Consider the following 17,764-nt stretch of genomic DNA (forward strand, 5'->3'; position numbering starts at 1 on the left):
CACCTCCTCCACTCTCCACTGTGGAATGTCAGAGTTGTTTTTTTTAATTCCCTTAAGAATTTAATTACAGGTTACTGAGCTGAAATCACTTTGGGCTAATGGTGCACTAGCACTGGGGCTCCCCTACTATGAGCTGGAATCACTAAGAGCTGAAAATCACTAAAGAGCTAAAATCACTGAGCTGAGAGCACTGAGTACAGTGCTAACTAGTGGGGAGCCCAAAGCTATACTGTGGAACAGAGCCGCTGGCGGAGTGGAGCAGTTTGTGGGGACGGCTGGAGCGGATCACGGGACAGCTGGTGGCAGCGGAGCGACTGGCAGAGCGGAGTAGCTGTGAGCGGCCCGCAGAGCTGAGCAGTTTGCAGGGACAACTGGAGCAGCTCACAGGACAGCTGGTGGAGCAGAGCAGCTGGCGGAGCGGAGCAGTTTCTGAGAATGGCTGGAGGAGCAGAGTGGAGCGGCTGGTAAAGCGCAGCAGTTCGTGGAGAAGGCGGGAGCAGAACCCACAGAGAGGCAGGGCAGTTCGCCCCGGACCACGTAAGGTGCCCCTTTCTACCAGGCTGGGGGGGGAGACCTGCAGATAGACTCTCGAACTTTGGGCTGCACTGACCCAGGACAGAGACTTTTGGGACTGTGGGTGATTTGGGGGTTGCTGGACTCAAGAGCCCAGGAAAGAGGACACAGCCCAATTTCCTGGGGTGGGTCTTTGCTCACGGTTTGGTCTATGAACTCTAGTAGAGGTGTTTTTACCAATTTAGTGTTTGTTGTTTATCTAATGTATTAAATCTTTTCTGCTACACCGAGACTCTGTGCTTGCGAGAGGGGAAGCATTGCCTCTTTGAGGCGCCTAGGGGTGTGTGTAAGATTTTCCCAGGTCACTGGGTGGGGGCTCGAGCTGGTTTGGCATTGGGTTATTGAAACGGAACCTCTGGATACTGAACCCGGCCCTTGTTGCTGCCAACTCAGAGGGGCAGAAGGGTTACATAAATAATTATTAATAATTGGGGGTTTTAGGGATCTAGGGGGTACTGTTTGGCACGGTGGAGCAAATCTCTGGTGCTCCAAAGCCATCCTCTGCATCCATTTCCATCCAGCATTGGGAACTCGCACCTGAACCCTCCTCCCCCAATAAAGGAACAGGTACTCCAAGCCTTTTAAATGCCAATAGGCAGTGATGTGACTACTGTGGGCTTTGCCAGTGGCCAAAAGATGAGGAAAATGGAGATGCCCCCCTCCCACTCCATCAAGAAGGCTGCCAACAAGCGCACTGAATCTATTATAGCCCTGCTGAAAAAAGCGTCTACAGACACATTAGAAATCAAGGCCACAATGATGACTATGCACTTGACTGTTACCTCAGCTGATTCCTCTCTGAAAGCACTAAATGGGACTGATGAATGAAGCTGAAGGAGAATATCAGCAGTGGAGGATCTCGTACAGGGGCTCTTGGCTCAGATACAGAGAAGGCATATCCTCTGCAGAATGTAAGCTGGCAGACCTCAAGTGGAGCTCACACCATAATAATCTGAGAAGTGTAGAGGTACCTAAAGGAGCTGAGCAAGGCAAATCCCTAGAATTTGTCCCCCTGCTCCTTATATACGCACTCAGCCTGCTGGATGATTTTGAATTTGATCGTGAAAGATCTTAGGAACCAGGGACCTCTGAGATGGCCCCGAGAGCCAAACCTCATGCACTGATTGTTAAACTTCTCAAATTCATTATAAAAGAAAATACTGCAGCTAGCTCCTGATAACACACTGTTTTGGGGGACACCATGAAATAAGACAACGATTTTTCAAGCCTAGCCTTTAGAAAGGCTAGGGAACTTCAAGCAGTGAGGGCTTAAATATTTTATGAAGTTTCCAATTCAGTTCCTTGTCAGGATTGGTGAGGAAGTACCTCTGCTTCAAAAGCCACTAGAAGCAGAAAGATTTTTAAACAGCCTGCAGTGAATTGAGCACCTCTTCTGTTTTACACCAAGTTTACTTCTCTATTGTCGTCTGCTCTGCTTGAACACACAAACCTATCCAGTGACTGTGACTAACGTACTTCTCCACATTCTCATCTGTTCCAAGATTGTATTTTATTAATGTTTGGAAAACGTATATCAATTCTCCTCAAATTACAATGTGAAGTTCCCCAGCAGGGGAGTTCACGGTGGACCACACTCCAAATTCATCTGATGGGAGTGAACCATCTGCAGAAAGGATTTATTTACACTGTATTTATCAGTAATAAATCGCCTTTGCTTCTTCATTTGTGTTGGGGAGTTAATGAAACATTTGATGAATGGCCCAGACAGATCAGTATGAACAGTTCGTTTGCGGATTATACAAGGTCTGTGTTTTCGCTTAGCACCAAATCTACGGAAGAGATCACTGGATGGCAGGAGTGGCCAGCCTCCTGCTCCATTGTAGGAACTGGAGGATGCCAATTCCACTTTTAAAAATTGGTGCCAGAAGAAAACCCAGCATGTCGCCACGTCTTGCTGCTGGGGGTCCTTAGTGCCCAGTAGTTTGACACTGCACACACTGGAAGTGAGAGAGAGAAAGCCCTCCTCCTTGCCAGACATCATGAAAAGGTTCGTAGAAGCCGGGGGATGCAGCAGCACCATCTACAGGCCAGGGGAGTGGAAGAGAAAACCAGCAAGAGTCGCTGAGCTACACAAACTAACCAGTTCTGGGACTCGCCCCATCATGTCTGTTTTTTTAAATATCTAATAGCGCCTTCCTTTGGGGCCCTGGCCTCATCTTTAGCGCCTTCCTTTGGGGCCCTGGCCAATGACCATGATTATCATTTTAAAAACTTCAGTTCCTTACAGAGAGGGGGTGAGGTTAGTCTCCTAGATCTACAAAATTACTATTTTGCTTTTCTCAGGTCACAGATGTCAGGTTAGCTCCAGTATGCTAATGCCTTTAGATCCCTATGGGTGGAAACTGAACTTGTGTTATTGTACTCAGTCCCCTCTGCAGGACTCCTTGTCTAATGGAGAAAAATAGGGTGCTCACCGTGGTGGCCACACACGCCGTCTGGGCTGTCTTAGATAAGAGGTACTCATTTAATCCTCACCTTCATGCAAGGCGTCTCTATGGGGAAATCCGGACTTGCAAATTAGATGCAAATCTGTATGTTGGAAGAACTGGCTGAGCAGGGGCATTGTACGGGCTTCCCAATTAGTCAATGATGAGGGCTTTGCTCCTTTTCTGCGGCTACAGCAGTGCTATGACCTGCCACTCTCAGCAGAGTGACACAACTTACAGCTAAGACATTTGCTAACGTATCTGTTCTGGATAAGTTTGGATAAAGGCTGAGACTGCACGAAGTGTGCCAGACTTTCATTGTATCTAACCATCCCTGCCTTTTCCCTTTCCCTCATTCCCTCTTCTAATTATCTACGTCTATTTTATTAATGTAACCTCCACCGTAATGTGTTATATCCAGGTAGCATTATCATGTATTTGTCCAGCTTCAATGAGTTGTAAAATTGCTTAACTTTTTGGTGACCTCATATGGTATTTGGGAACACATACAAGCTGCATGTGGATCTTCCTTTTTGTATTTTTTATGGACTCTCTTAAAGAAAAAAAATCACAAAAACTTGTTTAAAATATTTACACCCCTACCCTCCCTTCCGTACCCTAAACATATATATTCTGCAACGACCAGGGGCTGGAGAGCCAGCTGTCCAGTGTGGGTCCAGATTTACTTACAATACCCATCTTCCGAACAGGGTAGGCTGGGTGCACATTATGAGTCATTGATGCGGGTGCTGTAAAAACACTTGACTTTCATCTTCTCCACGTAGCTGCAGGGAGCAGTCATCAAACACCAGCAACACACCCTGTCAAGCACTTTACATAGAGGACACCTGTAAATCCAGAAGAAGCCAAATGTTACTTACCACAGTCTTTGCAATTTGCAGCTGGGATGTTTCAGTCCCTCACACAGCCGCTGCACTCCGGAATCCCCCAAAGGATTACCATTCAGGTTCAGCTCTGTCAGGCTCTGGTTGGTTCTGAGAACAGCAGCGAGATCCCCACAGGCAGCACCTGTAATGCAGCAATATTGCACTCTGCAGGAGAGAGCAATGCAGAGAAGAGTGATCAAGGCATGAATGGAACTGTTCTGATAGGCGGACCTGCCCAGCAGCCCCTCTGCCTGACTATTCAGCATCAAGAATGGCCCAGACATTTCAAACCCCAAACCTCTGCCATTGACCAATGGGAAATACAGTTTGGAGTAAAGCTCCCTCCCGAAGCACTGTCCCTAGCCACCAAAACTGACCCCTGCATAGCCCCTTCCATCACTACAAGAGATTTGTGATAAAATCGCAAGAGATGGCAACATGATCATACATCAGACAATACAGGGCTGAGGCACCTAGTTGGGAATGATAGGTGGGCATGAAAGTCCATCGTTCCTGAGAATGGAGGAGGGAAATAACATAATCTGTGTTGACATCAAAATGCTCAAGGTAAAAAGAATGGTTTCTTACCTTACAGCAACTGATTCGTCAAGATGTTCTGTGCCTGTGAATGCCACTCATTGTGTGCGTGCACCCTCTGTGCAGAAGTTCAGAAAGTCCTCTTTATCAGCGTCCATTGGGGTCATGCATGCACTCTGGATAACCTCACGTTCCCCCTCTTGAGTGCATAAAGGGTGAAGCTACCCCATGCCTCGGTTCCTTTAAGGCTCAGATTCAACAGGGGACAACTCTGAGCTACGGGGATGGAGGACAGGTCATGAGATCCACAGGCACAGAACCTCTCAAAAAAAATCACAGTTCCTGTAAGGTATGTCACTGTTCTTTCTTCTTCAAATCTTTGTGCATGTGGATCCCACTCATAGTGATCACCCAGCAAGTTGGTTGATCTGGAGGTCTGAGTCAAGAGTTCATCTGAATAAGGACCGGAGAAGTGCTCTGCCAATCTGGACATCTGCAATCATGCTGCCACCAATGAGTAATGTTTGGTTGGACTGAAGACCACACTGCTGCTCTATACATTTCTACTAAAAGTACTTCATTGAAACATGCTGCTGAAGAAGACAGAGCTCTCATTAAATGTGCAGGATGATCTAGTTTATTAAATTTGATAAGCTGTACTGTTACAGTCAAAAATCCATTTAGACAGTCTCTGTGAAGAAATCGATCTCTCTTTGACTTTACTATCATGGGCTACAAAAAATCATCTGGGTGAATTTCTAAAATACCTTCTTCTATTCAGAAGAACAGACCACTTCTGACATCAAGCTCCTTCCTACCTGGGAACAAAATAGTGGGTACTTGTCTTTGATGGCAAAAAGATCTATCTGAAGAAATCCCCATTCACGGGAGACTAGCTGAAGGATTGTACCTTTTAATGTCCACTCATGAGATGATGTGCTCATCCTGATTGGCTGATCCATCAGGACATTACACCTACCAGGAGAAGTCATACTATGATATTGAGTTGATGCAGAATGCATCATTCCCAGAGCAGTATGGATTCTTGATAAAGAGTCTGATCTTGCTCACTCTGTCTCTTGATAGTACAATAGTCCACTAAGATCTGTATTGACAGGCCCTTTGCAACTGTGAGAAAGGACCTGTATGCTAAATGGATAGCCCTCGGCTCCAAGACATTTAAGTGGATCACTGAATCCATTACTGACCCAAAACCATGAGTCTGCAACTGAACTAAGTGAGCTCCCTTGTCTGCATGCATTGGTGATGGGAGTCTTGGCAAGGACTGGAGTTTGAAATGGAATTCCTTGACATATATTGTTAGGGATTAGCTGCCACTGAAGAGACAAAAGAACCCCTTGGGGTATTTTAACCCTTCTTCCCATGTTGTGAATGCTTGGGTGAAATACTGATTCGATCTGTGATTGTAACAGCCTTAGCTTGAGTCTTGCAAAGGCTGTCGTGTAAGTACTTGAGACTATGTGGTCTAACAGTCAAAGATAGACCCTTATGAGTTTCGAGGGCAAATCTCAATCTGAGATATTAGTTGACAGATGTTCTGAAATCTCTCTTAAAGGAGAAAGACATTTGCAACTCTGGAGACCAAGATCACCCTGATGAATTCTATTGATGCTGTCAGAATTAGGTTTGATTTCTTTAGCTTGACTGTGAGACCTAAATCAATTAAAAAGGCATGGCATCAATGCACATAAATTAAAGCATGTCAAACCTCCATTTGACTGCTCACATTCATTAATAAAACAGAGAATATATTATTGCCCTTATATAAATTGATGGTACGCCCACATCTTGAATAGTGCGTACAGATGTGGTTGCCTCATCGCAAAAAAGATATACTGGCACTAGAAAAGGTTCAGAGAAGGGCAACTAAAATGATTAGGGGTTTGGAGAGGATCCCATATGAGGAGAGATTAAAGAGGCTAGGACTTTTCAGCTTGGAAAAGAGGACACTAAGGGGGGATATGATAGAGGTATATAAAATTGTGAGTGATGTGGAGAAAGTAGATAAGGAAAAGTTATTACTTATTCCCATAATACAAGAACTAGGGGTCACCAAATGAAATTAATAGGCAGAAGGTTTAAAACAAATAAAAGGAAGTTCTTCTTCACATAGCGCATGGTCAAGCTGTGGAACTCCTTGCCTGAGGAGGTTGTGAAGGCTAGGACTATAACAGCATTTAAAAAAGAACTGGATAAATGCATGCAGGTTAAGTTCGTTAATGGCTATTAGCCACAATGGGTAAGGAATGATGTCCCTAGCCTCTGTTTGTCAGAGGGTGGAGATGGATGGCAGGAGAGAGATCACTTAATCATTACCTGTTAGGTTCACTCCCTCTGAGGCACCTGGCATTGGCCACTGTCAGTAGACAGGATACTGGGCTAGATGGACCTCTGGTCTGACCGGGTATGGCCATTCTTATGTTCTTACGCTCTTATGAAGAAAGTGGCCTTAATTTGCTGTAACTTAATCTGAATTAAGTTACTGCAAACCAAACACTGATCCCCTACCAAGTAGGCAAGGCCTAGAAGTAGCAGCGAGACATCACAATCATTGACTGACCACTGCCATCAACACTTGGTTTCTGAAACACTCCTCCCCTCTATGGCCCTCACAAAGCTCTGTTGTTTGTCTTACTTGGGACAGATGAAGCAGGAAGGAACGGAACCCAAGTGTCAGTGTTGGGGGGAAATTTAAGAAGAAAGAAATATCTGCACAAAGAATTCTTCACATCTGCTCATTGCCCATGAAAGAGGCCAACGGATCCTCCTTCTCCTCTGCCACAGCAACCACTAAGTCACACCCCACTGAATTATTCAGGACTGTCAATCACTCTGTCAACCTAGAATGTCTCCTCATTTCCATAGCCCAGCACCACGCTCTGGGAGGGACTGCTACCCACTGACATCCCCCATCCCCCTCAGCACACAGACCTCTGGGACAATGGAGGATGTTCCTGACTCCTCTTGGCTTATACTTTACTCTCCTTTTGCCACCTCTGGAGATGCTTAAGACAGATGTGTAGAAGCCTCCCAAGGAGGAGAAGGTGGCAGGGGGTGATGCCCACTCAGATGCAGAAGGAGCAACTGAGGGGGTACAAAGAAGGCTAACCTGTCTCCCCTGAGAGCCCCCTCGGAGGAGGAGAAGGTGGTGACTCCTGCTGAGGGCACAGAGGAGCAGCACAGCTCTGGCCTGACCTTTGGAGATCTCAAAGCTGCAGCTGCACAGCATGATGGATGGAGAGGCAGATGAGAACACCAGCCAGGAGCATTAACTGAAGAGGAGTGAAGCCAAGCACTGCAGCATGTTTGAGACAGGCATCGGACTGTGAGTCGGCCAACACCCTGACTATGCAGAGCTTCCTGTAACACCACCATGCTGCAAGGGCAGCCTCCTGTAGGAGACCAAGAGCCACTGCTTCACTTCCAACCCCACCTTCAACTGCCCGGACTGCCAGTGCTACAATGAGGATAAAACAGAATAGTGAACAGCTGCTGATTCAGTGAGCACTCTCCATTCTGTGCACTGTATGAGGCAGGGCTCTTCTGGAACAAATAGTATGTGGTTGTGTAATTAAAGATTGCATTGTAATGCATATGCACAGGGCAGCTGAATTAAGGTTACCCAGGCAACTTTAAGTTCGGCATTCCTTAACTTCTGTGCTTGACTTTGCAACCTTAATGCTCTTTTAACATAGGGTGCCGGGGGGTTGGGGGGAGAGGTGTTGTTTTATATCTAACACTTATTCCTCAAGTGCAGGGGGGAACTGTTATTAGTGCTCCAATTTGGACCTCTCTCTATTTCCATTCTCCAAATAAGACCAGCTCTCAGGCTGTTATGAGTAACAGACATGTCAGGGGCTGGAGGGACACTCACCTATGTTCCTGAAAGGGAGCGGACATTTTACACCATCCTCACACCCTGCTGAGTTCTTTGCTTCAAAGAAACCTATAAACATTCACCTCAGTTTCTGCACTTTGCAGTTTGGATGTTTCAGTCCTTCACACAGCAGTTTAATTCCTGAGTTTCCCAGGACTTTATATGACAGGTCCAATTCTGTCAGGGTTGTTTTGGTATTGAGAACAGAGGAGAGATCCCTGCAACAAGCGGCTGTCAGAGAGCAATTCACAAGCCTGCAGGAGACAGATAAACAGAAGGGGAAAGTAGTACTTCTGTCTATCCAGTTCCCTCAGTGGGTACCAGTGGCTATCTACAAAGATTCCTTTATTCTGGGAATAAAATCACAGCGCTGTAGTAGTGGATGCTAAGGACACAATACTATGGGTGGATTTCAATCCACATGCATCTGTAGCTCTCATTGATCGCATACATGTTATTCTAAGCTAACATTCCCAAACTCCATCCCCTGAGCAGAAACACTTGGGCTTCTCCTACTAAAAAAAAGCATGATCATAAAGGAGGAGTCAAAGGAGTGGAAAGCAATGGAGGAAAGGAATCTCAATGGGAAATAATGAACTGCTGCTGCACTGGAAAGTATATTACAGTTTTGTGGATGGGGGGAACCCGTTCTTCTCTCTTGCTACATCATTTCTACTTAGCACTCAGAAAACAAACCACCATCCATGGACTGTGTAGTATTGAACATTCACAGTTATGCCAAGTCTCAAGCTCCACTTTCCTCTCCTAGTACCCCTGGGACACTAGAAAAGGCTGGAATTTCTCTAGTGAGGCCAATCTGACGGATTGTAACTACATTTTCACTGTAGGCCTAGCCTTTCATCAGTGCAGCTCCCCTGGTGGAAGACTGTCTGCCAGCATTAGTAACCAGTATGTCCTCTGACCCTGCTTAGAAAAAATGCCAAAAGCCATTACTGCAACCCAGAGAGCTACACCAGCAGTAGTGCGATGTGGGAAATTTGCAGTGTTCAGAGCAAGGCTACAATGTAAATAACAAATAGCAAACAGGGAAATCTGTCTGCCTTTTTTTTTTTTTAGGCTAAGGACTAGGAAAAGAAGAAAATGATGGCTACTGAGGCAGCAAGAGAGATGACCTAAACAGGAGAGGAGACCAAGACGTCTGAGTGCAGAAGCTACGGAATGTATAGCATCCATGAGTCGGTACCTGACAGAAGTGAATTGTGTAAGAACTGTTGCCTGGTAGCGTTCATGGTAGAGAAGATCGGAGGAGCAGAGATGCAGCTAGAGATGATGGAGTTCAGATGGGGATTTGAAGACGTGATGGAAGAGAGGAAGCTGCACACACAACTCAAGATTTGCAGACACCTGCTGAACAAGAGGATCTGAAAAGTGTCTGCTAGACAAGAGAGTGACTCTTGGAAAAATCTGACCACAAGAACAAGGCAGAGGAAGATGCAGCTAATGAAGGCGAGGAGGGGAAGCAATGAGAATATGAGGTGACAAGGAAGAAGGAGTAGTCCTGGCAGAAGAGGGGAAGAGATGATGGAGATACCTTTGGATCAGAGCTCTAGGAAGGATGAGGGGACTATAAGAGAACATAGGTTAGAATGATATGCTGATAGAAAGAACAACAAATGGGAGGGATCCTGGGATTCACAACAATACCAGGAAGAGGAAGGTCTATGTGATTAAGGGTTCCTTACTAGAAAGGACTGACAGGCCTGTCACCAGAGCAGCTCCAGAGAACAGAAGAGTGTGCTATCTGCCAGGAGCAAGGATATGAGATATGGACCTGAGGCTGAAATGGAGCCTGATAGGCGTGGTAAAAAAAAAATCCACAGATTGTCCTACATGTCGGGACAAATGATAATGCCAGGCTCCTGCTAGAAGACACCAAGGACAGCTAAGTTTGGCTGCTGAAGATGTTCAAAGAAGTGGAGGCTTGGGTGATCGTCAGTGGAATATTTCCAATCCCTGGAGAAGAAGGGTGAAGCATGACACAATAACTCAGTTCCACACACGGCTCAGGGATCAGTCCTGTGAGGAAGGTTTGGGGATGTTTGACCATGAGGAGGCATTCACAGAAATGAGATTCTTTGATGCACGGGCTAAACCTGAGCACCTGGGGTACTAACCTTTGGGGATCAAGGCTGGCAGAACTGATATGAGCGGTATGTGGTGCCAGTGCTAGTTTTCCTTCTTCTCCCCAAAAACTTGCCCCCTGTTACATCTCTGCATTCTAAAGCATCAATGCAACACACGGGGAAAATGAAATGGGGCAGCAAGGGAGCCTTAGCTCCAGCCTAGTTACGTTCCCGAATGGAGAACAAGGCCCATGCTGAAGTTCCCCAGAACCCAGGGACAGGAAATGTCCATTATCCCTCTAGTGCTGCCTCTGACCAGGGTGCTTTCTGAGACCCTTACATGCCCCATCCACATTCCCTCTTTGGGGATCTATTCCTTTTCTATTTCCATTCCCACCCTCTAATGGGCCAGAAAAGCTGAGAGATATTTCCCTGTTTTTTAAGATCCAAGGGGATTGGATCTGGACTCACCAGGAATTGGTGGGGGAAAGGAAGGAGGATAGTTAAATTCTCCTTGTTTTAAGATACAAGGGATTTGGATCAGTGTTCACTAGGGACTTGGTGGAGAAGTCTCTCAAGGCTACCCAGGGAGGGGAAGGTTTTTTGGGGGAAGACAGAGTTCTCCAAATAACTCAAAAATCTGGATGGTGGCAGCGAGACCAGATCTAAGCTGGTAGTTAAGCTTAGAGGTGTTCATGCAGGTCCCCACATCTGTACCCTAAAGTTCAGAGTGGGGGTGAGACCTATGACAGGAGTAAGCAAACACAGAGCGGTTTTTGTGGGGTTTTTTTTAAGTTGACACGTTTTTGAAATTCAAACATTCGAATGAGAAATGCAGTGCTACATCTTTGTTAATCTGATGGCTGGGGATGGCCTTGGGGACAGGCCGAGCAGAGACCTGGCAGTCTCCCCTCAGCTCCTCTAGGGATGGCATGAAGCAGAGGTACAAGTGGCAGAGCTGGCTGGAAAAGAAAACAGTTTGTCCATTTTTATCAAAATTAAGAGGTTTTCTGACTTGCTCCAGCGAGCTGCTTGACAGCTGACGGGGCCAGTTTCATAGAGTGTAAGGCCAGAAGGGACCATTAGATCATTTGGTCTGACCTGCTGTGTGCACTGGCTATTGAATTTTACCCAAACACTCCTATGTTGAGCTCAATAACGCCGAGCTGTCAAAGCTGTCACAAACGGATGGGCAGCAGCAGTGTGGAACTGCAGTGGGAGGAGACTCATTGTCCCACTGCAGCTGCTTTGCCAGTCCTTGTGCTGATACAGTGCAGAGGGACATGGTAGTGGCCATGATGCCATTGCATTGGCTTTGAGCAAGGTTAAACATAAAAGGTGATGTCATCCATTGTGCACTGTTGTAAGCATGCATGCGTGTGGATGTGCAGTGTTACAGGTGTGTTAGGAAGATGCACTGATGCTATTCTCTAGCATAGACAGTCTCAGAGACTGCTTATCCCCTTATCACTCTGTGAAACAGCTGTGCACCACAGAGACAATCCAGCTGGAGGAGCCCAGGTTCAGACTCTTGGGTGTAGGAGCAGAGTGTTTTCCACAACTAGAACCCCTTGTCAGAGGGGATCAGACTGAGCCTTGGCCTAGCCATGTCCCGAGCAAAATGCAAGATGGTCTGTTTCCTAGTAACACCACCAGAGTCGGTGTGAGATGGTGAGAGATGAGAGAGTAAAATGAAGAAAAAGAAAGAAACAGAAAAAAAAAAAGATGGGGTTGGGAGGGGACAGAGATAGAAAAGGAGATGAAAATCCTACCCCTCCAAAACACCCCACATTTGAATCAGGGAGAAGTTAGATCAGATGGGGATACATGAATATTAAATATATAGACATGGACAGGGATTAGATACCCTGATAACAAGCACTTTAGAAATACCTAAGATTAAAATACCTCAAATCATCTTTCTCACCTTTTGAGTCTTCTCTGACGTCAAGTAATTTCCCCTGGACACACGGCTTATCTCAGTCTCTCCTGCACCCCTGTTAGTTGGCAGCTGGGTTAAATGTCATTAAACTGCGACGCTGAAACTAAAGCAACGCCATGGAAACTGAAGGGAAATTTAAACAGATTCCTTAGCAGCTAGACAGTTATAGATGGTCATTACACCTGCCCCGGCAAAGAGTGCTGCACTGATGTAGAATTTCCGTGATAACATCAATAATAATGGGATAATTAAATGGAGAAAAATACAGCTACTTACTCTAGTTTCTTTAATTTACAGTTTGGATCCTTCAAAACTTGACAGAGCAGATAAATAGGCGAATGCTTCGGCTCATTCCAGTGCTGTATCCTAAAAAGAGAGACTAGAACTGTTCCATGTTGTCATCTCGGGACAGACTTTAATTCTATTTCTTTGTTCTCTGATGCCCTTTGTATGGCGTGATCATACACCATGTATGAGTTACTCTACAGTTTCAGTTCACTGAAAATACCCCCAAACAATGTATGTATAGCACACTACGATGTACTTTAGATACAGTCAAATAGAACAGGTTCTACTAAGCGTAATCCATTCATTTTTTGGACTTCTGTGATGCTGGTCCTTTGAGCAGTTAAATGAAATTCTAAGGACTCCGACGAATGGGAGTGTCACCAATGTTTACATGTTTTCATGTTGGGCAGTAATTGTTGCATCATTTCTGGAGATAAACACGTTCATTCCTATTTTATTTACCCAGGAGTGTTAATTTACCCATAAAAATAAAAGTCAATAATCCGAGTATTTGTTTATAATTTTACGTATGTTGGCTATCACTCGGTATTGGGTAACTGGTGTTACACTTTGTGAATTTGCATCCCTATAAGTAACTAGAAATGGTGGTTTATTAGTTCCTGACCCCAAAGAGTACAATAGGGCAAGTTAATTTTAAGGCAGCATCTCCCTAAGAAATAGTTCAGGGGAAACAGTGCAAAAATTAAAGAATATTCTGTTGAACTTTAAAGTAAATTTATTTCTATTGTGTTCATACAGCTTTACTGTTCATGTTCTACAAATATTCTAGCAAACAAGTTTACAGATGGGAATGCAGCTGAAACCATGAATGTTACAAAATGTTTGCATGGAAGAAGAATCAGAATTTGTAATCCTGAGCTTCATATTGGAATTCTGGTTCTAATGTTTATGCTCATCCATTAACAGAACAGAAACCTGTGAGATGACCCGTGGGTCCAGTCAAAATGAATAATTTTGAACTAATACATTTTAACACGTATATTGTTCAAACAATCTGTGGGGGGAAAAGAGACAATTATTAATCATTAGCCTAGCTCTAATAAGCAGGTCTTTCTGAAACATGATACAGATTTGATATTTTGGGTGGCACAGTCATTGGCTCTGCTCTCCTCCTTCTATTCCTCTATTTGCTCCAGCATCTTTGTGCCATTCTCACTCCTTCCCTCACCTGTCTCCTCAAGCTCTCCCTTCTCCTCAGGTCTATTTCCCTTTCAATAAAACAGTACCTAGCTCTCATATGGCACTTTGCATCAATAGATCTAAGCTTGTTTTCTGGAAAGAAATTTTTATTAAATCAACCTATGACCTTTCTGGTGCTGGCAAGGCAGAGACTCCCACTTTCTGCATACACCAGCAACATCTTCTACATGCTGCTCTCAGTGTCCTTCAGACAAACCCTACAAAATGCCCCACCCTGTTCTCTAAGGGACAACACCTGTTAACCAAAATACACTTAAGATACAGCAAATAATTATAAACAACATCCCAAATTCAGCTCCAAATATCATATTTTGCAACAGAAAAATCATTTCAACAATTAATCCAGGATCCTAACACTAACTTACATTTTTCTCCCATATGGGGTATCACTCGATTAGAACCTTAAGATTCACAGCCCAGACCTCTACCACCTCAGTTCTAGGGAAAAAAACTCTTGGGGAAGAAATACCATTAACTCCTATGGGTAGGCTTATAGAAGGATTAGATTTTTAACAGTAAATGTCAGTAAACATCAATTTCACCCTCGTTATATCGGTCATTAAAATAATTTGTAACACACTCTACTCCTATTAACCCACCTCCGTCCTACGACGTCAGGGCTGTTAATTGCCCATTTCATTTGAAGTGTCTCTTATAACATATGTGAACCCCTTATGCTTGACAATCTGTCCCCGCTTGTATTTCAGCTATAATACTCTGGCTACCTTCCCCAGATGTGAGGTGCTGCGTGAAGGTCAAAGCTTGTCCCTTCCATCAACAGAAGTTGGTCTAATAAAACATATTACCTCACCCACCTTGTCTTTCTCATATCCTGGAACCAACACTGCTACAACAACACTGATTTCACCATATGCACACAAACCGATGAAAAATATTTCCATCAATAATAATAGAAATTTACAGAAATGCAAATAAGAAAAATGCTGCAGAGTTTGATTTAAAGATATTTACTCTGTAGATTTTGATATGTGATTTTAACAATTTGTGCTTCAACGGTTAGACAGGTTTAACTTTTTGAATCTCACCATCTATTGTCATTAAATAATTATTGTCTAACTCCCTTCTCATAACTCCCATAACTCTGAACATTTAAATTGATCAAAATCTAAAAATATATATATATATATATGCTTAAAACACATAATTTGTGCAACTCTGAAAAGTTAAACTGATGAACATTTTAAAAGCTTACAAATAAACATTGATATTATCCATCAAAACTATACAAAGATAAAAATTAAATTCTGCCAAGCCTATCTATGAGGAATGGTTAGAGAGAGCTCGGCAGCCAAGTGTGAATTAGCACTAGAACACTGCAGGGCAGGGTTGTTAGACTGGGTTCTGTTCCTGGGTCTGGGTCTACTATAGTCTACTTAGGTACAGCAAATATAAGTACAACAACACCTGTTTTTTGGGTGTCTGCTGGGAGCAAACCTGTAATTTCTCTCTGAAAACATGAGCTTGTACCACTTGACCTAAAGCAGTGGTAGTCAATAGCCAGACTGCCTGCCAAATCTGGACGGCCAGATGCTTTTGAATATAAGAACATAAGAATGGCCATACTGGGTTAGACCAAAGGTCCATCTGGCCCAAGATCCTGTCTTCCGACAGTCACTAATGCCAGGTGCCCCAGAGGGAATGAACAGAACAGGTCATCGTCGAGTAATTCATTTCCTGTCACCCATTCCCAGCTTCTGGCAAACAAAGGCTAGGAACACCATCCCTGCCCATCCTGGCTAATAGCCATTGATGGATCTATCCTCCATGAACTTATCTAGTTCTTATTTGAACCTTGTTATAGTCTTGGCCTTCACAACATCCTCTAGCAAGGAGTTCCACAGGTTGACTGCGCGTTGTGTGAAAAAAAATACTTCCTTTTGTTTGTTTTAAACCTGCTGCCTATTAATTTCATTTGGTGACCCCTAGTTCTTGTGTTATGAGAAGGAGTAAACAGCACTTCCCTATTCACCTTCTCCACACTATTCATGATTTTATAGACCCCAATCATATCCCCACTTAGTAATCTCTTTTCCAAGCTGAAAAGTCCCAGTCTTATTAATCTCTCCTCATACAGAAGACACTCTATATCCCTAATCATGTTTTGTTGCCCTTTTCTGAACCTTTTCCAATTCCAATACATCTTTTTTGAGATTGGGCAACCACATCTGCATATAGTATTCAAGATGTGGGCATACCAAGGACTTATACAGAGGCAATATGATATCTTCTGTCTTATTATCTATCCCTTTCTTAATGATTCCCAACATTCTGTTCGCTTTTTTGACTGCCCTTGCACATTGAGTAGATATTTTCAGAGAACTATCTACAATGACTCCAAGATCTCTTTCTTAAGTGGTAACAGCTAATTTATACCCCATCATTTTATATGTATCATTGGGATTATGTTTTCCAATGTGCATTACTTTGCATTTATCAACATTGAATTTCATCTGTCATTTTGTTGTCCAGTCACCTAGTTTTGAGAGATCCTTTTGTAGTTCTTCACAGTCTGCCTGGGACTTAACTATCATGAGTAGTTTTGTATCATCTGCAAAATTTTGGCACCTCACTCTTTACCCTCTTTTCCAGGTCATTTATGAATATGTTGACCAAGACTGGTCCCAGTACACACCCCTGGGGGACACCACTATTTACCTCTTTCTATTCTGAAAACTGACTATTCATTCCTACCCTTTGTTTCCTATCTTTTAATCAGTTGCCAATCCATGAGAGGACCTTCCCTCTTATCCCCTGACAGCTTACTTTGCTTAAGAGCCTTTGATGAGGGACCTTGTCAAAGGCTTTCTGAAAATCTTTTTATTTATATATTATCATTATACTTTTTATTATTTTCTCTGGAGTCTGGACCTAGACCGGGAAATTTGGACATTGACAAAAAATAATTAACTACCCTTGACCTAAAGTATCACTACTGTTATCACAGAGGCACTAACCGATTCAAACTTCTATGTGTCATAGTCTCTGGAGAGCACAAACATCTATGCTGTGTGGACATGCATTACACAAGGAGAGATTTTGGCCCATTTCACCTGCAAAGCAGATGAGTGTCTGTCATCTTACTGGGTTCCACGCCCAGCTCTGCCAGCTTTGGCCTTGTCCAACGTCAGTTATCTTAGCTGTGAAATGGACGAGTGATAGTTCACCTCCCCTAAGGGCCTTTGTTAGAGCAGCCAGTAGAAGATGGAGATTAGGACTCCTGTGCTCTTAGCTGCTATCTCAGTGCACTTTCCCCTAGGCTACTGGGTATTTGGTGGCACTTTCAGTTAAAAAAAGAGAAAAAAAGCATGATGTTGTACTGATTGTGCAGAAATGGGTGACAGATCCTGGAAGTTTCCAAGGAGAGGTTGGACAAACACCTGTCAGGGATGGTCCTAGGTTTATTTGGTCCTGCCTCAGCACAGGGACTAGATGACCCCTAAAGATCCCTTCCAGCTCTCTGTATCTATGATTCTACACCGGCAGTGTTATAGTGATGAACTCTACCAATACAGCTTCATTGGTATAGAATAGATAACCTCTTAGTAGCATAGGACATTTTCTTCACAGTCTTGGGGGTCCGTTCTCAGACTGTTGTATGCTGAGGTGCTGCACAGACTGACTATGGGCTGTTCTGCACTTTGGCCATTTCATAGCAATATTGAAAGCTTGTAGTTTTGCTTGAAGTGGTTCAACTAGATTTAAAGCAGAGATGAATGCCTACAGCACGCAGTGCCAATGAGGGTACTGCTCAAATCAACTGTAGTAGTCTGAGAACACCACTCTAAAACGACAGACAAGGACAGAGCAACTCACTGTCATTTGGTCCCAACAGCTCCTGGGCACTGAGAACTCTGAGGACAGCACCC

General features: G+C 44.1%; 1 protein-coding gene across 3 annotated transcripts in view; it reads right to left on the reverse strand.

Moving 5' to 3' along the window:
• LOC127051017 (NACHT, LRR and PYD domains-containing protein 3-like) overlaps nt 1-17,764 on the reverse strand; it is a 64,391-nt gene that overhangs the window by 26,069 nt on the left and 20,558 nt on the right. For 2 of the 3 annotated variants that reach the window (XM_050952806.1, XM_050952803.1), the window contains exons 5-7: nt 12,645-12,734; nt 8,426-8,596; nt 3,902-4,072 (exon numbers count right to left, since the gene is read on the reverse strand). In XM_050952806.1, coding sequence (XP_050808763.1) covers nt 3,902-4,072; nt 8,426-8,596; nt 12,645-12,734 — 432 coding nt within the window. The remainder of the gene's footprint in view (nt 1-3,901; nt 4,073-8,425; nt 8,597-12,644; nt 12,735-17,764) is intronic. The other variant, XM_050952805.1, reaches the window with a different exon arrangement.

This window comes from Gopherus flavomarginatus, chromosome 5 (genome assembly GCF_025201925.1).
Source record: "Gopherus flavomarginatus isolate rGopFla2 chromosome 5, rGopFla2.mat.asm, whole genome shotgun sequence".
In the NCBI taxonomy this organism is placed as follows: domain Eukaryota; kingdom Metazoa; phylum Chordata; order Testudines; family Testudinidae; genus Gopherus; species Gopherus flavomarginatus.